Consider the following 22,248-nt stretch of genomic DNA (forward strand, 5'->3'; position numbering starts at 1 on the left):
GCTGTTTCCGGAGTCACTCGGCGACTAGCGGCGGAATCGCTCCGGCGCGGGCTTGCAGATGTCGGACCAGCAGGCGGCTGAGGAGCCGGGCGTCTGGAGCCCCGCAGACCGGCCAGGGTCGGCGGGCGGCGTCGGGAGAGACGGCCTGGGAGAGGAGGGAAGCCAGGCGGCGAGCTCAGGTACGCAGGGCCGGGACGCTGGCCGCGGGGCTGCCCACCGGCCTCGGGGCCCCGCACTCCGGTGCCAGCTCCGACGCGCGCGCGGCCCCCGACCTGGGCAGCCCCTTGGCGCGCGCGCGGGGCTGGGCTCCCCAAGGGGGCGCGACCCCCTTTGCCGCCGCCGCTGCTCCCACCCGGGCCCTGCGCTGCGCTCCAGGGTGTTTTCTGCTCCTGTTTCGAAATGCCTCGGTTCTTGTCCCGCCGCCTACCCTGGACGGTGGTGTCGGGGTTGCTCTGCGCCTTGGCCCCCTTTGAGCCGAACACGGGAGCCAGGGTCCGAGTCGCACCCACATTGGCTGATTTTACCCAGGCTGCCGACCCGCCCCCCGGCTGCCCGCCCCTGCTTCTGGCTCCTCACCTCTCCGTCCCCTGCCCCAGCCTTTCCCCGTGCTTCTGCCCCCATCCGGGCTGGCAGCCTCGCCTCCTTCTCTCCCAGAAGCTCGTTCGGCCCTGGCCTCGGTGCAGAAACAGCCGCCTTCCTCCCAGCTTGTGGAGGGGGAGGGATGGAAGGCAGACGTCCAACAGGTCGCCTGCGGCGGTCTGTTGTGGAGTGGACGCAGTGGTCCAAGCAGAGCAGAGATGGAGGCTGGAGCGGGAATGGTGGCGATCCCTCGTGCTCCGAGCCTGTCACCGGCTTGTTCGGGACATTTCCAGGCTCCTCCTGTTCACCCCACGAGGGGACGGGTGGAGGGGAGAGAAGTAGCTTCCGTCAGGAGCGAATGTTCGTTAATTCTCCAGGTCTGAATTTCGGCGAGACGCCATGCTGGGGGAGGTGTTAGTGACCGAGGCACCGCTGGGGAGCTGGTGTCTGGAGTGGAGCTGGGTCGTCAGTCTACTTAAGTGACTTTGAGCCGATCACTTCCCTGTCTCCCTTTCCTGGGTCCTGGCAGTACCTGCCTCTAGGGACGGACTGTTGGGGGGCTCACATGTGTCCCTGCATCTAAGGCACTTGGAGTGGAGCCTTGGGACACTGAGTACCCACAGTGAGAATAAGGTCTCCGGTTTTGCTAACATTCCTTTGCCACCCAGGAAAGTATTCTTAAGCATATCTTATTCAACTTGATGACTTTCTTCTCTTCATTTGTACCCCCAAATCTTTCCTCTTGGAATGGGCTCTCTGTCTCATCTGTGAGTCACCAAACTTTTTCCTGAGCTTCTATGTCCTTACTTTAATTTATGCCTTTCCCCCCCTTTACTATGTTATGTCTTGCATTGTTATAAATTGATGACCTATTTAAATATAGCGATAGAAATTCTAAACATAACAAGCCAGTAACCACTTATAAAAGTACGTCGTAAACACCTGTTTTATGTCGTAAACACCTATTTATGAACTAATCATGCTTTTACCTCCTCTTTTGGCCCTCATGTATTTATGGCAATCTGCTCAAGTATTTTAACTAGAAAAATCTTTTTCCCCCCACTAAGGATTTGTTTTATTAATTTGAAACACAGAATTAGAGAGGAAGGGAGAGAGGGAATCTTCCATATGCTGATTCACTCCCCAGATGGCCACAATGGTCAGGCCAAATCCAGGAGGCTGAAACTCCATCCAGGTCTCGCTTGTGAGTGGCAGGAGTTCAAGTGCTTAGACCACCTTCCACTGCCTTCCATATGCATTAACAGCTAACTGACTCAGAAGTGGGGCGGCCACTGTTCAGAGTGCTGCCCTGTGGAATGCTGGCATTGCAGGAGGTGGCTCTCCCTGACATGGCAGGAGGTGGCTCTCCCTGGCATGGCAGGAGGTGGCTCTCCCTGACATTGCAGGAGGTGGCTCTCCCTGGCACACCATACCGTTGGTCTTTAGAAAGACCTCCAGGTCCTGCAGGAGTACATTGGGTGGTACCACTGCTCCCCCAGGGCGTCGGCAGGCATGCATTCAGCTACTTTCCTTCCTGTTGTCCTCAGAAAGCGGCTGGCTTAGGTTTCTGCCATGCAGGGGGTTGTGATTGCAGCGCAAACTCTTCCTCTTGAGGTATAATATATTACTAATAAAATTACAGTAGTGACAGCCGTAGGTATTAGATGCCAGGATGTAGAAAAAGATGCACTTATGTTTTCTCATTTAATCCTCTCAGTGATCATTTTCTTGCCATTTTACAATGGAACAAACTACAGCTGAGACAGATGAACTTATTTGTCCCAATTAGCTGTGAAGTCTTTTTATAAGACATTATCACCTGTCCTAGAGCTCTTTATACTGTGTGGCCAAGGTTCTATAAATCCTTGCTGAGTCCGATGATTTGGAAGTGAGAAATTATGGCTGAAATACCCAGGAAGCATCTTGGTATTGGAACAGTGGTTCTCTGCCAGGGGCAGCTTTGCACCCCCAGAGGAATTTCAGCCATGTCTGGAAATATATTTTGATAGTCACAGTGAGGGCAGCTGTTGGTGACATAAAAAAAAAAAAAAAAAAACATAGGCTGGAAATGTGGCTCAGCATCTTGTTGGACCCAGGGTGGTCCACACGGTGAGGAACTGCCTGCCCCTGGGGGTCGGAAGTGCTGCTTCAGGGGATGCATTTGCAAAGCTGCGCAGAGTGGCTGCGTTTAGCATGGACCCACCTGAGCTGTATGGGCTGAGGTGTAGACCTCAAATAACTGCTTTCAGTGAAGAGATCACATCCTCCTGCCACCTTTTAGAAAATGGTCCAATAAGTAAACAATAAAGAGCCGAGGAAAAAGCAAAATTCAAACAGTGTTTGTCACCCTTCAAGGGAAAAGAGCAGGGAGAAGGGAAGTGGAATACTCAGTTATTGAGTTCAGGATCTTGGTCAGTGTCCCTTATGCCTTTGCAAGTGGAAGAAGGCATTGCGTGGAGTCTCTGGAACCTGTTTTTAACAAGTGTTCTCTACAGTGAATGCCTTTGAAAGGCCTTCATGTTCCTGACCCGAGGTTTTCCCAGAGGAAGAAAAGGGCTTAGCTCCTTCGACACTGAGCCCTCCAGCGTGCAAGGCGTTCTTTCTGCTCGTGAACTGTCATTGTTTTTAATGGTCTTTTACTGGGCACCTGGGTTCCTCAGCTCCCAAGAGGAGAGAGGAACCGTGTTGTACATGGCGAAACCCTCTGAGGTGTGCATGTTGCGTCACTGAAGGGCAGGTGGCTTTATTTATTTTTTTAAAGTTATTGTTTGAAGTTAAGGGCAAGTAAAAGACCAGATCTTGGACTCAGTGTGGTGTGTGTGACCTCAAGAGCTATCACTCCATTTTGACATTGAGCTCTAGAAGCAAGTCAGGTAACCTTGCTTATGGTTCTATAAAGAAGGACTCAGACAAGCAGCAGGTCAGTCAGCAAGGACAGAAATGCCCCTTCTCTGGGGCTCATTCAGTTTTACTAAAATTTCAAATTCATGGCTTCCCCACTGGGTGGTAAAAGAATGGGAAGTTAGCCCAAGAGCCCTTGTTATGTTTTGTTTTCACGTTGGGGTTTTATGTTAAGAATCTGTCTTCCTGTAACTATTTTTTTCTTACAGCGGTTGTGTTTGTGCAGTGTTAAAATAGTAGCTGATTTGCCATTTTCATAATTCACAATGTCCAGCACCACCCAAGCTGGGGAGCTGCTGGGGGTAAGTCCTGTGCTTAAAGGTTGAGGAGTAACTGCATGGCTCGGTCATGGGGTTCACCAGGACCGTAAAATCCACTCATTTGTTTATGTGTCCGCCTGGTGAGTCTGTAAGGAACACTAGGAGCACTGCAAGAAGGCCAGCTGATTGCCTTGTAGGGGCCTGTCGCAAGAAGAGGAAGGCTGCGAGATCTATTCTAAAGAACTCTGACCTCGTATTCAAATGCTTTCTGGGGGGAAAAAACACACACAGCCTGCGTTTTGGTTCTCCTTATCGCCTGGCTGAGAAAGCACAAACATAGAAAAGCTTGTCTTCAGTGGCATGATCAGAATGTCTGAAGCCATATTCTGGTGATACAGGAAAATGAAACATGTTTTTAAAATTGTTAAATGAAAATAAATTATTTTAAGAAAGTTTCATTTTCTCCTACTATATTTTACGCCATCAGTTATAAAGAAAGCTAATCTTAATTTTCTATTTTTCCTGTAGCTTTCATTGTTTCCAAGACTGACTGGTTTGGAACCATAAGCAATGATTTTACCACATCAGAGGTTACCATTCCAATGTTATAGGATTGCTTTTTTTGCTTTGACATTTAAAACTTTGTTTCATTATAAAAAACACATACTGCAAGTTTCATGTGTCAATCTTTTAAAGATAGAACAATAAATAGAGAGATCTGTCTTCCATCCCTCTTCCATCTGCTGTTTCATTCTCTAAATGGCTGCAACAGCCAGGAATGGGCCAGGTCAAAGCCAGGAGACAGGGAGCCTATCTAGGTCTCTCGCATGGGTGACAGAGACTCAAGTAGTTGAGCCACCATCAGCTGCCTTCCCAGCTGCCTTAGCAGGAAGCTGCCTCAGAAGCAGAACAGCTAGGGCTTGGAGCAGGGCTCTGTTGTGGGATGTGGGCATTGCAACCAGCATTTTAGCCCTCTGGGACACAATGCCGACTTCCCGTTTTTTATTTATACATAATAAAATCAATATATACATTAAAGACCATTTTTCTTATATGCCTCTTAAATTTCAAAACCTGCCCTGCTTTCTTCTAGGAATACTAGCAGGAATCGCTTGTATTTGGCTGAGATGTTAAGCCACAGAAAAATATGCCTTTCCTTCCTTGTAGTGTTTTAAGTTTCATTAGATGAATTCGGGAAACCTTAAAAAAACAAAACAAAACAACAAAAAAGCCCGAGTTCCTGACTGCTGTCCCTCTCTCTGGCACAGGACTAACATTTCCCACACTTTAAACTTCAAATAAACTGGTGTTTTTCTTTCTTCCTTTCTTACTTCCTGCATCTTTGAATCCAATTATAAGATGTTTCACCAATAATTCTTACACAACTCAAGGGATTCCTTTAAACTTAAAAATACAAAAAGAATAATTTTTTCACTTACATTATACACAGTAAGCTGATATAATGCTGTGCAAATTGACTCTCAGCATATGAAAAATGCTCATTGTAGCTCATCATAAGGCACATGGAAATCTGAAGTACATTAGTAGTTTGCTAATTCACCGAGTTGGTCAGGAACTCTCAAGCCTTGCTAATGGGACTATAAGTTGGTATGGACGCTACGAAGGGCAGTTGGCAATATTCATTACAGTATACTTCCCCCCATTATCTGTTTCCTTCCAAGAATTTAGTGCCATTTAATGTCACAGCCACAAGGCTATACTAGCATTGGTTGTAATGTAAAAGATTAGAAAGTACATAAACGTTTATCAACAGAGAGTTGGGAAATTATGTGCTGGAAGATCCAACATTAGCCATGAAAAAAAAAAAAACGAGGAAACTTTTATATGTACAGTTATGGAATATTCTCCATGACATAAGTGGGGCCACAGCAGCACACAGTGTTGTCAACTATGTTTGCTATTAGTGACAAAGTATATACATGAATATAGTATCGTGTTTACAAATATATATGTATGAAAACACATCAAAATACATCCCTTTCTTATATGCATGAAATCTCTCCAATGCTGCACAAACCTAATTCTGTTCATTGAAGGAAAGGACTGATGAGGGAAGAAGTTTTCACTGCGTACTCTCTGAATGGTCTCTGTTTAGGAAAAAAAAAATAGCACGTGGGCCTGGCGGCGTGGCCTAGCGGCTTAAGTCCTCACCTTGAACGCCCCAGGATCCCATATAGGTGCCAATTCTAATCCCGGCAGCTCCACTTCCCTTCCAGCTCCTTGCTTGTGGCCTGGGAAAGCAGTCGAGGACAGCCCAAAGCTTTGGGACCCTGCACCCTAGTGGGATACCCGGAAGAAATTCCTGGATCCTGGCTTCGGATTGGCATCGCATCAGCCGTTGCGGTCACTTGGGGAGTGAATCATCAGATGGAAGATCTTCCTCTCTGTCTCTCCTCCTCTCTGTATATCTGACTTTCCAATAAATAACTAAATCTTTAAAAAAAAAAAAATAGCACACGCAAGTACACCGTGGCATCTTCACTGCACTTACATCCCAGGACCTCTTCTGCTGCTGCCTTTCCACTCATCAAACCCCACCTGCCCTGTGCCTTTTCTAAGGGATTCTTTTCTGGAATAAAGATTGCAAGGCTCCTTGAGAATTACTTTTATGTTATTCTTGTAAGCCCACTGATGTTTTCCATCATGTTTGTGCTCATTTTATGTCTGCCTAAAAAAATTCACCTTGATTTTGATGATGAGCAGTAGGGTAAGCCAGAACGGGGCTAGCTAGAACTACGTAGAGAAACTAACAGTGTTAATGTCGGAGAGAAGGCAGAATTTTTAAAAAAATTAAGTTTATTTTATTCATGAAGGTGTCTTCAAATTGAAAAAGATGAGTGCGAATTCCTTTTTTCCGACAATTGCAGAGTAGGTGGCATCAACTCATCTTTTTAAACGGTAACAAGAAAACCTCCACCAGCAGCCGATGGTTGGTTCCATGCATAAAATAATTTAATTTTGACCATATGATTTATCAAATAATTTCATATTGAAAATAGTGTCTACTAGATTGGCAAAAAGATGATTGGGAATAATTGATTATCCTTAGTATCATTGAGAATATAAAAAACAGGCATGTTCACTTACTATAAGTACAAATGAATTTAGAGATACATTGGCAATGTTTAGGAAAGTCTTGCTATGTAGACCCTTTGATAAGAATTTCAATTCAGGGTATTTAGCCTAAGGAAATAAAGTAAAAAGGATGTCACCAGATCTTTGAAAATGCTCTGGTATGTCCCAAAGTAACTGCAAATTAAAACTGATATGGCTTCTTCACATACAAAGTTCTGTGAATTTTCCAGAGGGTTGAGGACAAATTGTCAGATGGAAGCTGGGCAAGGAAAAGCACGCCCCTGTTGCTGCTGTGACGTGAAATGATAGATGATCCCTGCAGAGAGTTTTCACTGCCAAGATTCTATTGCAGACACCTAAGCACAAATACGAAATACATGCTTAGGCACTGTGACACAATTTCTAATGTTAAAACATTGCAGTAACTGTAACATCCTTCAGGAAGGAAATTGATGTGTACATCCACATAATAAAGTGTTCTAGTTTTTTTTTTTAAAAACATATATTTGTTTATTTGAAAGGCAGATCTGGGGCGGGGCAGAGAGAGCAACAGGAAGAGAGAGAGGATAAGATCAAGAGAGAGATCTTCGGTTTGCTAGTTCATCTCCAAATGGCCACAGTAGCCAAGATTGGGCAGGTTGAAGCCTCGAGCCTGGAGCTCAGTTCAGGTCTCCCTCGGGGTGGCAAGGGCCCAAGCCTCGGACCATCTTCTGCTTCTTTCCCAATTGCCTTACCAGGAAGGTGGATCCACCAGGACTCAAACCAGTGCTCATGTAGGATGCTAACATTGCAAGTGCTGGCTGAACCATTGCACTGCAGCCCTGGCCCCAGATATTCTAGCTTAAACATAATGAGGAATGATATTAGGCTGTTTATTTGAGATCTTTAAACTTTTTTTTAAAAGGACTTAATTTATTTGAAAGGCAGAGAGATGAATTTGAGGGGCAGGAGTAGAGAGTGAGGTATCTGCCATGCATTGTTTCATTCCCCAAAGGCCTGCGACAGACAGGGCTGTGCCAGGCTAAAGCCTGGAACCCCGAACTCCCTCTGGTTCTCCCGTGTGAACTGCAAGGGCTCAGTCACTCGAGCCATCATCTGCTGTCGGCTAGGATACAGCAACAGCATCCGGGTTAGAAACAGGAGCCAGGACCTAAAGTAGGTCTTCAGGGCAGGATGCAGGCATCCCAGGGGACGGTTTAACCTGCTATGTCACGGCAGCTGCTCCTGAAATCTTTTTTTCTTAAGAAAACATGTAACTACCCTTCCAGACTTTTTAAAAAATCTGTACTTAGTTTGCTCTAGAATGAACAAAGACATCATTAATATCAAAAACTTAAATAAGATGGATATGAAAATTCTTGAATTTAAGTGGAAAAGTCAATCCTTTGCCAAAAGTCATTTCAAAATAGAGCAGAAGAGAGTGGGTTTGGAAAAAGTTTATTTATATATGTATGCCCTGGAGATCTTAGCTGAGTTATATAGGACAAAAAAAGTAAGTTTGAAGTTAAAAATTTTAGTATCTGGTTAGAGTGTCATGCCAAGAAGTAATGTCGGGCCTGGTATAATAACGTAGTAATTAAAGTTCTCACCTTGCATGCACCGGGATCCCATATGGGCACCAGTTTTAATCCTGGCAGCTCCACTTCCCATCTAGCTCCCTGATTGTGGCCTAAGAAAGCAGTCGAGGACGGCCCAAAGCCTTGGGACCCTGCACCCGTGTGGGAGACCTGAAGGAAGTTCCTGGCTCTTGGCTTCAGATCGGGCAGCACTGGCATTTATGGTCACTTGGGGAGTGAATCATCAGATGGAAGATCTTCCTCTCTGTCTCTCCTCCTCTCTGTATATCTGACTTTGCAATAAAAATGAATAAATCTTTAAAAAAAGAAGTATTGTCCTTTTTAAATGGTTATTATTATTATATGCTGCATGTATTAGAACCTATCTAAAAAAAAGCTGTTTAGTTGAGTTTTTGCTTTTCTTTTTAAGATCTGTTTTTGGAAGGGAGGGATAGATCTTTCAGATCTTCCACCAGCTGGTTCCCCAGATAGCTACAAAAGCCAGGGCTGGGCCAACCAGGAGCCAGGAGCTTCTTCCTGGTTCTCCCATTTGGGTGCAGGGTCCCAAGGATTTGGGCCATGCTCTGCTGCTTTCCCAGGCACATCAGCAGGGAGCTGGATGGAAAGTGGAGTAGCTGGGACTTGAACCTGTGTTCGTATGCATATCAGCATCACAGCTGGGGCTCTACCCTCTGTGCCACAACACAGGCCCCCATTTGAGCTCTTTACTTTAAAATGAACAAGCTAAACTGAATGACTAAACAAGGTCTGTGTGGTTGGAGACTGGCTGATGAGATAGCCAGTCTGGGCAGGAGACCTTGGAGGAAGTCTGACAGCTGACTGTGTGTGTCCAAGGTCGTTGTGGAAGGAGAATTTATTAGAAGCAGATTTCACTAGGTCAACATTGCAGAGAGCTTCCTCTTTGAATCATCCTCCAGTGAAGTGGGGCACTCTTGATACCATAGCCAAGTCTGGGGAGCAGCTGACTGCGGTGTTAGATTCACTTCCTTTGTTGGGAGACAAAAAGTGGATATTATGAGCTGTGAGGTCTTTCTGCCTATGACACCGTGAATTGAGAAAAGAAAATCAGATCTTCCTCACATAGAAACATGAGGCTAGATTAGAGCAGGATCCCATCTGCCTGCCGTTTTAGGTTGCTACCAAACTGACACTTTGAGCATTACTTAGTTGAGTCGTGTTTGTACTGGGAAGGGAGCATTAGACTTCCTGCTGTCTGAAACAGAGGTTGTGCAGCTAGCCGCCATCTAGGAGGACTGAACTGTGTTAGTTGAGTGTTCAGTGATTGAGTAAATCCCAGAGCTGGGAGCACCTGGGAGTGCAGAGCACAGCTGGGGTTGGGTTCCTTCTCTCTGCCCTGGTTTCCTTATCTGTAAAATGGCTGTGATAATCCCAGTTGTGATCTTGTCCACTTGGGAACATGAGCTCTGTGCTGCATCCTACAGACTACTTGAGGGCATCCAGCTGTTCAAGAAACTGGGTGAATAAATGAGTACAGAAAAGAATGAATGTGCAACAGTTCCTTACCTGACCTTGGAAACAGTGAGCTGAGGTTATTGAATATAGCTAGAGGTGCCCCTTGCTCTTTGACACCAGTTTCAGTTCTTTTCTTCCCTCCTCCTACTCTGTCTTCTGTTGTCTGCTTAATGCAACCATCTGTCTTTTAAGAAATGTGAGTTTTGAATTAGGATTAATTGTGTGGGGGCTGCTTTGGGAAAATGACTTTTTGTGCATATGAATGAGTTATCACTGCCTGAGTATACTTAAGATATGTTGATTTGAATAATTTATGTGCTGGATTTCCCAGATTTTAGAGTTTATACCAGCAATACTTTTTGGAAGAAGGAAATTGGTTGAAACTGCTGGGTTTTTTTTTTCCAAAGATAAAAAATCATTATCATGTTCCCACTCAGTTTTTGAATTCTTGCTTTCCATGATTTTCTAGAGAATGAAGATCTAGACAACACCGAGACCACTACTCCATTGGCCTCTGTCTCTGACCCGGAGCCCCATTCCACTCCTGACAGGTAGGGACAAACGGCTGCTTTGATAAAACGTTCGAGATGAGGAACTGGCAAAGGAGGCAGGCTGCAGCTCCAGGGGAGGGGCAGGTTGAAGTAAGGAGGGTGAGTAGTTTTGTCACTAATGAGCCTGTAAGTGTGTGTATGGGCAGTGTCGGATCTATTTCAAATTGTAGGTTGTGTTTGTTTAGTTTTGGTTTTACTTTTGAGAATAAAACTGTAATGTGTAGTCCCTGGAAGATCACTTAGAGTGGATCCCAAATGCGTTGCAGGTGAATGGCTGTTTCGTGTTTAACACATAACCACAGGGACACACTCATACTCATGAACAATTTGAGACAGTTATTTATTATGAGATTGTCAGATCAAACTATAATCATGACCTCTGGATTGTCATTGTTAATTTACTTCTCTGTCCATCTCATGTGCCTACCATCATTAGCATCTTGGAGCAGGAAGAGTTATACTGAACCCTAGAATGAGTGGAAAGCAGTGAAACATTAAAGGAATGATTAGTGAAAAGCTGTGTTTGAAGATCCCTGAGCTTGAAGGTGTTATCATCCAACTCATTAATTCATGGTACAGTGTCATCTGGGAGAACCCATTCCTATGCCTCGCAAAGTTGACAGCTAGAGGTAGAAGAAAATGTCAAGCTATTTTAAAAACTGGTTACTTCTTGAGTCCCGCTTAGATGTTCGTTCATCTTAGTTGTTTTTTAAGATTGATTGGTTGATTTGAAAGTTGAAATAACAGAGAGAGAGAAGCCTTTAATCCTCTGATTCACTACCTAAATTGCCACAATGACTAGGGCTGAGCCAGGAAGAAGTGAGGTGGAAGGAGCCAAGAACTGCACCCTGGTCTCCCACCTGGATGGCAGGGCTGTCTCCCACCTGGATGGCAGGGCTGGGGCACTTGGGCCATGCTCGGGCCTTCCCAGGCTCATTTGCAGGGAGTTGGATTGGAAGCAGAGCAGAGCTGACTTAAGCTGGTGCTACATTGCAGGCTGCTGTTTTATCCTTTGGACCACAATGCCAGCCCCTCTTTTTACTTTGAGATGTGAAATAATTCATGTTATTTTCATAATTGTAATCCGATTGATCATAATGATATAGTAGCCATGCTGCATTGGATATGTCTTGGTGTTAATGATATAGTTACTCTCATCAAATATTTCTGTTTGATAAATATTATATTGTGTGTTAAATTGATATAAAATGCACGTGTAATCAAATCCTCATAAAACCCTAATGAAATAAATATTCCTACTTTTTGTTAAGTTTTTATTTTAAAATTTTGGATTAGCATATAATGTATGCATATTTTTAAGGGGCTTACAGTGCAACTTTTCTTTTTTTTTTTTAAAGATTTATTTTTTATTATTTTTTATTGGAAAGGCAGATATACAGAGAGGAGAGACAGAGAGGAAGGTCTTCCGTCTGATGATTCACTCCCCAAGTGAGCGCAACGGGCCGATACTATGCCGATCCGAAGCCAGGAGCCTCTTCCGGGTCTCCCACGCGGGTGCAGGATCCCAAAGCTTTGGGCCGTCCTCGACTGCTTTCCCGGGCCACAGGCAGGGAGCTGGATGGGAAGCGGGGCTGCCGGGGATAGAACCGGTACCCATATGGGATCCCGGGCGTGCAAGGTGAGGACCTTAACCTCTGCGCCATCGCGCCGGGCCCAGTGCAACTTTTCTTTAGTTTTTTTTTTAATACAGCAGCCTTTTTATTTTCACTTTATTTTCACAGGAGCTTCTTCCAGGTCTCCCGTGTGGATGTAGGGGTCCTAAGATTTGGGCCATCTTCCGCTGCTTTCCCCAGGCCATAGCAGGGAGCCAGGTTGGAAGCAGAATAACTGTGATTAGAACCAGCGCTTGAATGGGATGCCAGTGCTTTCAGGTGGAGGATTAGCATGTGGAGCCACCACGCCAAGCCCTGCAGTGCAGCTTTTCAACACATATACTTAGCTTGAACCAACCATACCATGCAACCACCCTTTTTCTTTTCTTTGTTTGGAGCCAAGTAACTCCTTGTCTTCCAGTTCTTTAACCATGATACTATAAATCATCGTGAGGCATTGTCACCCCACTAAGCTGTCATACCCCACTAACTGTCATAATATTTACATTTATATTACTGTGTTTCAGTACCAGTTATCCAACCTTCTCATTCCTTGCCCTATTTTTTTTTCCTTTTGATGAGGAAAGTAAAACAGTGAGTTCTCTAATTTGCCCAAGCTCACAGAACGGTAGCTTGTTCTTGTACCTGGCAGTGGGAAGTCTTGAGTCACCAGGGAGCTGCTCAATTATTGCACGCACAGATCCTGCAGAAGACGCAGCCTCCCCCAGGTGCCCGTTCCCGAGACAGTTTCTGTTCCATTCAAGTCCCCCGAGATGTGCCTCCCTCCACCTGCCTGTCGCCTTTCCTTTCCTGCACATGTGGGCTTGGAGGATACATTTGGGCCCAGATTGCTTTATCCTCCCCTACGTAAAATAAAAGTTTTGATTGAGAAACAACATTCTTTGCTAAAAGGAGATGTTGTTTCAAAGTTCTGTTTCTAAAATCCAGCAAGGGAAGAAAAGAATCCAGCAAGTTGACATCTGAAGCACCGCGCTTGCGTTTTGTGTCCATTGCAGTTGGAAATGATGTGACTTTTCTGTCCTAGTGAGGCTGGTGGCTGGTGGCTGGCAGCTGGAGGGCCTTCCCCATCCTTTGGGATGACCTCCGTGCTCTGCCTCAACCGAAACCAGAAGAAGAAACTAGAGTCAAAGTTTCTCCTTTCCATGACTTATCACCAGGATCAAGTGATATAACGAGTTCTGTTCCCAAAGTAGCCTTCACCACTCCTCCAGAGCATGAAACGCTAATGTGAATACTAACTTCATGTGGTTGTTGCACGTCCTGTCTAAAGAGGTGTCTGAGGATGCAGGACCGTACGGGTTCAGAGGAGCCCTCATGGAGGCGAAGGGGCGACTTAGCGTGTTGGCTGCCGCATAAGGTGGCAGAAGGCTAAGTGGCCCACAGTAACTACTGTAGTCCCACCTTCCCTACGTTGCCAGTGACAGCCTGACTCAACAAACTTCTATTCTCCAAGAAAAACGAACCTACCCACTGAGTCACTCAGCAGATTTTAAGAATTTCTACTCTTTGTTCATTCATTCAGTAGATACTTGTTGAGAGCCCATAGCGCTGGGAACTCTTCTAGGTAGTAAGAATTCCACAAAGGAACCCGCCTGTGCCGGTGGTGCCTCATGGAGCCTGCATTTAAGTTCAGAGGCTGACCAAAAACAAGTGCTACTCCTGTCTCAGAAACTGGCGTGCCACCAGCTGTAACACATGCTGCAAGTGTGCAGCCAAACAGGGAAAAAATGCTCATGGCAGGTGGCCTAAGAGGGATGCCACGTGGAGCAAGGGCCCTGTAAGCCAGCTCCAAGAAGATGAGCAGCGGGAAAAGCCCTTCCCTGTTGAAAAGGATGGCGAGGGAATGAGATTAGGCCCTGGGAAAGGGAGGAAAAACCAGGGCCCGGGGAAAACGCATGTAAGTTGGTAGTCGTTATCAGTTTGTTGTCAAAATTCACCGTGCAGTGTAGTTGCAACAAAACCCTTCAGCTGTGCGCTGAATTCCTAGTCGCCTCAGGTTGGTAGCTTGCCTGGGTACTGGCAGAAACAGATGCAGGACTCCTGCAGAAGAACTCGCTGTCGGGCCAGGCCACAGCAGTCTGAAGACATTGTCAGTTCTTAAAACATCCCATATTTCCAGGTGTGTTGAGGTCTAAAAGCAAGTATGCATCTTGCAGTCCGTCCTGTGTCAGAGTGATACTAAGTGCAGTGAAGAGCTTGAGGCAGGGTAGGGGCACACAGGGTAACAGGGCCGGGGTGGACGCCTCAGGAGACCCCTGAGAACGATGGGCCAAAGGAAGGAGGCTGGCAAGTTCACTAGGCACACACTGCAGTAGGCAGTGGTGACCCAGGCTCGAAGACCTTAAAGTGAGGTGTTTAAGGACTATCGAAGATTCGAAAGATCATTGTGCCGGAGCGTCCTGGGTCATGTGGGGATGGGAGGAGATTTGGTGAGAGGGCAGAGGCCTGGTGTCAGTGTGGCTGCTGCACCCGCGTGGGAGACCTGGAGAAAGTTCCTGACTCCTGGCTTCGGATCGGGCAACACTGGCCGTTGTGGTCACTTGGGGGAGTGAATCATCGGACGGAAGATCTTCCTCTCTGTCTCTCCTCCTCTCTGTATATCTGACTTTGCAATTAAAAAAAAAAAAGATTGTATAAAACCCACATCACCTTCACTTGGCAGCAGATTTCCAGCTTGCTGGCAATATTATGCTACAGCCCTGGAACTTAACTCATTTTCCAGTGTTGCTGAAGGCAGTGGACGTGGAGGAAGACAGAAATCATTCTCTTGTCCCTTTAAAATCAACGACTTGCACAATTGTTTTCTAGGTCACTGGCCTGGGTGATCCGTTCCAATTTTTCTTTTATTTTTTTTAGTATATGTGCTGGCAAAGGGAGCATGTAGCTAATTAATGTACTTCCAAAGAGAAGGCTGCGATTGCTTCTGTCAGTGAACTGGTCCAGGAGATGACATGGAGCTTCCAGAAAATAGTTTTGGAGCAACTGTGACAAGGGACAACCTTGATCATCAGTTTGCACTTCTGTCTTTGGGAGGCCTCCTCCCTTCGCTTTCATCTTGGAGTGGCTGGTTTTTTTATTATTATTATTATTATTTATTTATTTAGAGAGTTACAGAAAGAGAAAGTGGGAGAAAGGGCTCTTGCCAGTGCTGGTTCACTCTGCAGATAGCCACAATGGCCAGAACTGGGCCAAACCTAAACTAGCAGCCAAGAGCTTCATCGGGGTCTCCCATGTGGGTGGCAGGGGTTCAGACACTAGGACCACATTCCATTGCTGTCCTGGATGCATTAGGAAGAAGCTGGATTGGAAATGGAGCAGCCAGGGCTGGAACTTGCTACTCATATGGGATATTGGCATTGCAGGCAGGTACTTAGGCACTGTGCCATAGCACTGGCCTGTACCACCCTGTGGTTTTATGTGTAGATCTGAATTGGGAGTCTTATTGGCCTTTGTTAACAATGTGTGGATTGCATAGTGAGGAAAGAGGAAATTAATGAAGCAGAGAGAAGAATGTTGGTTTTCAGAGGTTTAGAGCAGCGGGCAGGAGGAGGAAGCTGTTGGCTGGATGGTATGAAAGTGTCAAGAACAAGTGCTGGAGATCCTTGTAACACATGCTGACCATATTTAATAGATTGTATACTTGAAAATTGGTAAGAACATTTTAAATAATCTTACCACACACAAAAAATATCTGCACTCGTGGATTATGTCATTCAGCTGGTGTGGATCACTTCACGATGTATACATATATCAGAGCATCACGCTTTACAGCACAAATACATGTAATTTTTAAAGTAAACAAGTGAAAGACACAACCACAAAGAAAACCAGATGTTTGGTCCATCTCAAACAACTGCATTGTGTGTTCACTATGGTTCTGACAGCCTAGGACCTGGCTTTGTCAGGCCGTGTGCCCTTGCACGGTGTCACCGCTGCCCTGTGGGCTGGTTCAGCCCTGGGCAGTGGTTGGCTCGAGTGACTACTGCCCTAAATGCCCAGGGAAGGCTAGGCCAGGGAGGGATGGAGGTGCCCTTTGAGAATGGTTTTGTGTCAACGTGTGTCCAGGATGATTGCATCTTTTCCAAGAGCCGTTGATTGACAGGCTCTCTTCCTCCACGAGGCCACAGATGGTGTCACCAGGGAGCAAGGATGCCAAAGAAGACCTGCGGAAAGCTGCCAGTGCTCCAGAGGCCCAGGCCTTGGCGGACCAGGATCTGCTGCCTGCAGACCAGGCCCAGGTCCTCCATGAGGTAGGGAGCATATTCGCTTTGCAAAAGGAGTCTGTGGCATCAACATTTAGCCACATCATGGGGGTGGCGTCCAGAGTTCTCTCTTTGCTTCCTGTAGGGCATTGTTTTTGATTATTTGGAAAGCGATTTTGAAAAAATATTCCCCACAGAGTCTACCATTTTACAAGTACTTAGTAGGCACTTACTCAAAAAATAAAGTAGATAGAATGAATATTCTTGTGATCTTGTGATCTTGATGTGAAGAGCCTGAAATTGTTGGACTGTGATTTATTGGTACTTTCTTTGCAAAGGGTTTATGGTGAATATTCTGTAGAAATGGAATTCGTAGTAATGATCTCTCTACCATGGAGATATGAGACAAAGATCCTATTTGCGTCATTCTTAGCATATGTTTTACAATCACAATTGATATTGGTGTCCGTGAAGACAATACCAAGCATTATATTTCATAATGCTTTATAGAAAATGAACATTTTAATACACAGCATTTCATTTATTTCTGAAAACAAGCTCATGTGCTATAGGTATTGCTGTGTTCCCATTTAACAGATGAGGGGACCTAGGCTGTGGTATTAGTGACTTTCTAAAGCCATGTAGCCTTTGAGTTACAAACAGAATTCTTTGCTGAGACTTTTGGATAAAGAAAGATTCATGGAAGCCCGCTGGCTGAAGTTGGATTCATTTCCTTTAGCAATGGGTATGAAAAGACCTGGAGAGTTTGCTCTCCAAACAGATGCTGTGAGAGTCTGGAAGGACTGCCAAGTTGATTGATTGATAATACAATTTCAGCCCAGTAACTGGATTGCTGAGTCACTGGTATGTTCTCCCTTGTGGCCAGGAGGTATAGATTTCTTACAGAAGTTGCTTACCAACTGTTCGGAGAAGGGCAGGAAGTTATCGCCTAATAGCCTGAAGCAAGGCACACTCATTTGTGGGATTTGAAGAGAAGGGGCAGGGTCAACAGGAGCCCTGAGTATCACACGCCAGGGTATTGTCCATGCAGGGCAGGTGTCTGGCAGCAAATGTAATGATTAAATACAAATCATGGGCTTGGCCTATAATCTAATGCAATGATTTATTTAGAACATTGTTAGTAAAGACGGAGGGTGAAACAACCTGTATCCCAGGGAAAGACACACACTCAGGAAGTGAGCACAAGCAGATTTCCCCATCTGCGGGGCTTTAGGGAACTGCCATTGATATAGAAGTTCCCCCTGAGTGGGAAATGCAGCATGAGAATGTGTAGCAAGATGAGATTTCAAGGAAATCCAGATGTAAGAACCATCAGGTAGGAGCCATAGTGAGGCATTGTGCACGCCTAGGCAAGACAGTCCTGGCACCAAAATGCTGTTGGCTAACAAAGTCAGTAACTGAACATTGCTCTGTAAGTCTGTGTTTTTTTTTGAGGCAGGGATGGGGGAGTGGGGTGTGGGGCAGAGAGAACACAAGTATGCACACACTCTTACCTGTTGGTTCGTAGAGAAAAAGTGAGCAAACATGCTTATCTGTTGGTTCATTCCCCAAACGCCTAAAATGGCTGGAGCTGGGCCAGGCCTAAGCCAACAGCTGAAGTTTAGGTCTTCCACATGGGTGACAAGGACAACTCCTTACGTCATCATGTGCCATCTCCCAGGATGCACATTAGTAGAAAGGCAGAGAGCTGGGCTCTAGGACAGCCAAGACTGGGGTCCATGCCCTCTGACATGGGCAGTGGGCATCCTGGCAGACATCTCAATGGCTGCTCCAGATGCCCATCTCTGGCCAGGATTTTGTAAAAGATCTGGAATGAAATCGTTCTGAAGAATCTTGAAACTAAGGAATGCTTTGGGGATGTTACGAGAACTTAGAATTCATTAGCATTTTGTAGTTAGAACTCATTAACCCTTGACTTGCGGTCAGAAAGGTTAACAGGGCAGAGGTGGGCTACCTTCCTTTAGAAAGAGGTTCATTGGAACTTGCCACTCTAGTACGTCCTTTAACCAGAATCCTGTTGTGCAGATGGCCAAGTACCAGGTCCCACAGAGGTCAGGGGACACGGTTATGATCCAGTCTGAGCACACAGGCGCAATTGATGTTCTTTCTGCTGACTTGGAATCTGCAGATCTTCTTGGGGACCACAGAAGAGGTAAGCCGGTTGGGAGCGTAGAACATGGTTTTGGGAGGTTGCGGTTTCCATGCAGGTAGATGGGAGCAAAGCAAGTCACTTGTGAAAGGAAAGTAGAGAAGCCAGTGATAAGGGCATCCCTGTGTTAACTGCACTAAGCAAAATGCTGCGTGCAGGGCTGCGGCCACGTCTTTTCCTCGGTACTCAGCAGTAAGTCACCTGTCCTTTCAGTGTCCCCACCTCTGATGGCTCCCCCATCCATCTGGACCTTTGCCAAGGTGAAGGAATTCAAAAGCAAGCTGGGCAAGGAGAAGAACAGCCGCCTGGTGGTGAAGCGGGGAGAGGTGGTGACCATCCGGGTGCCCACACATCCAGAGGGGAAGCGCGTCTGCTGGGAGTTTGCCACTGATGACTACGACATTGGCTTTGGAGTGTATTTTGACTGGACGCCTGTCACCAGCACTGACATCACTGTGCAGGTCAGCGACTCCAGTGAGGATGAGGATGAAGAAGAAGAGGACGAGGAGGAGATTGAGGGTAAATTTAATTTCATTGTAACTTTTCCAAGTGAGTCAAGTTTTTAGCAAGTGCTTCCTGGGTTTGGCCAGTCTGGTACTCCCTTAGAATGCAAGTGAGGGATCCAGTATGGCCAGCTAGATTGAAGGAGTACAGGCTGAGCTAAGACCCTAGGAGAACTTTCCAGGAGGGTTGGTCTTGATGCATTAATTGAAAGCTTCTTTCTCTCTTAACCAGTATCCAGTTGTTCCAGAGTCTCTGAGGCTGGGGTGAGGCTGGATGAGGGAGGGAATGAGTCAGGGCCTTTAAGATCACACGTAAACCCAAGATTATTGAACATTTCTCTGAGCTTGTGGATATTTATTCCTGATCTGTAACCTAGTAAGTGATTACATGTTGATAAATAAGGTACCGATTTTTCCCCACTCCAGATGATCATACCTGGCTGACTACTGGGTACTTCCCTTGCTTATTTGAAGGGCTGAGACAGAGTGAGAAAGAGAAAGCTCTATTATCATTTCCCCAAGTAGCTGCAGTGGCCGGCACTGGGCCAGGTCAAAGCCAGGAGTTTGAAACTCCTTCCACGTCTCCCACCTGGGTGGCAGGAGCCCAAAAACTTAGACCAATTCGTGTTGTTTTCCCAGCTCTGTTAGAAGCAGAACAGTGAAGACTGCCGCCAGCACCCTGACATGAAAGGCTGGCTTTGCAGGCTGCAGCTTAACCCAGCATGCCACAGTGTCAGCCCTCTTGGTTACTCTTTAGAACAGTTTTAAAGGTGTTCACTTGGGCTGGCACATTGGCTCAACTACTAATCCTCTGCCTCCAAGCTTGGGGATCCCATATGGGTTGCTTCACTTCCCACCCAGCTCCTTGTTTATAGCCCGAGAAATCAGTGAAGGATGGCTCAAAGCCTTAGCACCCTGCAGCCTTGTGGGAGATCTGGAAGAAGCTTCTGGCTCTTGGCTTCAGATTCGCTCAGTTCGGTTATTGTAGTCATTTGGGGAGTGAATCAGTGGATAGAGGCTCTTTCTGTAGATCCGCCTTTCCAATGAAAATAAATAAATGCTAAAAAAAAAAAAAAGAAAGAAAGAAATTTGTGGAGAGGGGTAGTAATGTAAGAGCAGGTTCTAGGGCCTGGTGCAATAGCATAGCAGTTAAAGTCCTTGCTTTAAACATGCCAGGATCCCATATGGGCACCAGTTCTCATCCTGGTGGCCCTGCTTCCCATCCAGCTTCCTGCTTGTGGCCTGGGAATGCAGTCGAGGACGGCCTGAAGCCTTGGAACCCTGTACCTGCATGGGAAACCCAGAGGAGGTTCCTGGCTCCTGGCTTTGGACTGGCTGAGCTCCAGCCATTACAGCTACTTAGGGAGTGAAACATCAGAGGAAGATCTTCCTCTCTGTCTCTCCTCCTCTCTCTATATCTGGCTTTCCAATAAAAATAAATAAATCTTTAGAAAAAGAGCAGGTTCTAAACATTAACCTATTCCTTGACTTTTTTTTACACAGCCTTATAATTCATCCCTTAACCTGCCTCTTTGTGGGAGCGCAGCTCGGATGGGAAATCGCAGAGTGGCAGCGAAGAGGGGCTCCTTGTGTCTTGTTTGTAGCTCCTCGGGAAGCCACGGTGGAGTTCTAGAGTTACTCTGTACTGTTTGTGTACGTCTTCCAGCTCTGTTGGCTGATCCTCTGACCCACTGAATCCAAAAGGTGTCTAACCCCCTCTCCCTCTATGTAGCTGTATCCAGACACTTCAGAAGCTAGGAAGACTCCTGCCCCGCTAAGCCACCGATTCTCAGTGGAGACAATATTTGTTACCCAGGTTTTAGTACTCCTAAATCTATGGATGCTAAATGCCTGTGTAACCCAGTAGGCAAGATCATGGCCACATGCTTATGGGAGGATGGTAACATGCTGCCCCTCCCCCTCCCCCAGGATCCCTCCACCTGCTCCCACCCTGGATGAAAGCCACTGGGTGCCTGATCCATCCTCTTAGCCCTGGATAAGACATACGTGACCTCTGAACCCATTTCCAAGCACCCTGCCATTTTGCTCCCACAGACCCTGTCCCAGTTGGAGACGTGGAGAGGGGTTCGAGGAGCTCCCTGAGGGGCCGCTACGGGGAGGTCATGCCGGTGTATCGGCGGGACAGCCACCGAGACGTGCAAGCAGGCAGCCACGACTACCCGGGGGAAGGCATCTACCTGCTCAAGTTTGACAACTCCTACTCCCTGCTGCGCAACAAGACTCTCTACTTCCACGTGTACTACACCAGCTGAAGGGCTGTGGGGCAGGGGGCGGGCTGCCCTTTGCTGGCTGAAGCAGGCTGCCAGCGGTGGGTAAGGGGGGTGCCTCTTGTTTTGCATAGACAAGAGCTGAAAATTCCGTGGGGGGCTTGCCGAGCCTCCCGCCCCACCCAGCATGCCCGACCGTTGCTTTTCCCCTTCCTGGCCGGCTTCTGCAGGTGGTGGCAAAGTGCCCCTGCTCTGTGGTCCCTGACTCTCTCTGCTTAGGACTCTGGCGAAATCCCTCTGTGAAGGCACCTAGCAGGCAAAAACCTCCAAGGAAAGCAGGCTGTCCTCTTATAAAGCTACCTTTGTGTAGGTACAAGATTTTATCACCCAGATGCTGCTCCCCACTCGCCTACCCCGTTCCAGCCAGCTGCTGATACCGATGCGTTTGGTGGGGCCCGTTCTTCACTTCCCAAGGTGCCAGAAGAGGGAGGGAAAAGCACATTGGCCATGTAGGAGTCCAATGTCCTGGACGGAGCATGCTCTGTCCAGCCTCTCACCACTGCCATACTCCTGCTAGCTGGGTGTTCTTGGGCTCCAGCACAGGCTGGGAGACCCCACTGCCTTGGAAGGGAAGTTGTTACTCCGGATGGTTAGACCCGCTCTTTCCCCTGTCCTTGGGGTGTGCGTGTGTGTGTGTGAGCATGCCATATCAACAAGAACTTTCCTGGCATCTGTAGTGGTGTTCAGTGTGACCAGAGATCGTCCAGGAGAAAAGATGCCCCCAGCACTTCCTGTTCCAGGCGCTGCTCTCCCTCCCCAAGGGTACTGGTGACTGCAGCAGGAAGGGTGGATGGTGTTTGAAGATCAAGGTCATCATTTTTTCTTCTTCTTTTTTTTTTTTTTTTTTTTTGGTAAAAGAAGGAGGGATATCATTTTAGAAAGAAGCTTAAAAAAAAAGGCCACCTCCAGATGCTCCACTGCTCTCTGCTTCTCTTTAGAGTGGAAGTGTTCCTGAGGAAGTTTGCTTTGCAGTCAGATGCAGTGAAGCCCGTCAGGTTTCCCAGGTTTCTGGAT

At 46.6% G+C, this 22,248-nt stretch overlaps 2 protein-coding genes across 4 annotated transcripts in view; both read left to right on the forward strand.

Annotated features, from left to right (window-relative positions):
• Nucleotides 1–10,937, forward strand: part of NOXRED1 (NADP dependent oxidoreductase domain containing 1) — a 41,326-nt gene extending 30,389 nt beyond the window's left edge. Inside the window, exon 8 of the mRNA XM_040975240.1 lies at nucleotides 10,356–10,937. The gene's annotated coding sequence lies outside the window, so the exon portion shown is untranslated. The remainder of the gene's footprint in view (nucleotides 1–10,355) is intronic.
• TMED8 (transmembrane p24 trafficking protein family member 8) lies at nucleotides 55–22,007 on the forward strand. 3 transcript variants are annotated; one of them, XM_040975242.1, is made up of 6 exons: nucleotides 55–179; nucleotides 10,356–10,437; nucleotides 16,192–16,321; nucleotides 18,305–18,446; nucleotides 18,657–18,962; nucleotides 21,002–22,007. In XM_040975242.1, the coding sequence occupies exons 1-6, from the start codon at nucleotides 59–61 to the stop codon at nucleotides 21,217–21,219; spliced, it is 999 nt and encodes a 332-aa protein (XP_040831176.1). In that variant the 5' UTR covers nucleotides 55–58; the 3' UTR covers nucleotides 21,220–22,007. The 3 variants fall into 3 exon arrangements, with proteins under 3 accessions (XP_040831176.1, XP_040831175.1, XP_040831177.1); XM_040975241.1 differs by having other exon boundaries at nucleotides 18,320–18,446; XM_040975243.1 differs by lacking the exon at nucleotides 55–179 and having other exon boundaries at nucleotides 10,354–10,437; nucleotides 16,199–16,321; nucleotides 18,320–18,446.
• The last annotated feature ends 241 nt before the right edge of the window (nucleotides 22,008–22,248 follow it).

The sequence above is a fragment of the Ochotona curzoniae genome, unplaced genomic scaffold, assembly GCF_017591425.1.
Source record: "Ochotona curzoniae isolate NIBS_2020 unplaced genomic scaffold, NIBS_Ocur_1.0 contig_2688, whole genome shotgun sequence".
Lineage (NCBI taxonomy): Eukaryota > Metazoa > Chordata > Mammalia > Lagomorpha > Ochotonidae > Ochotona > Ochotona curzoniae.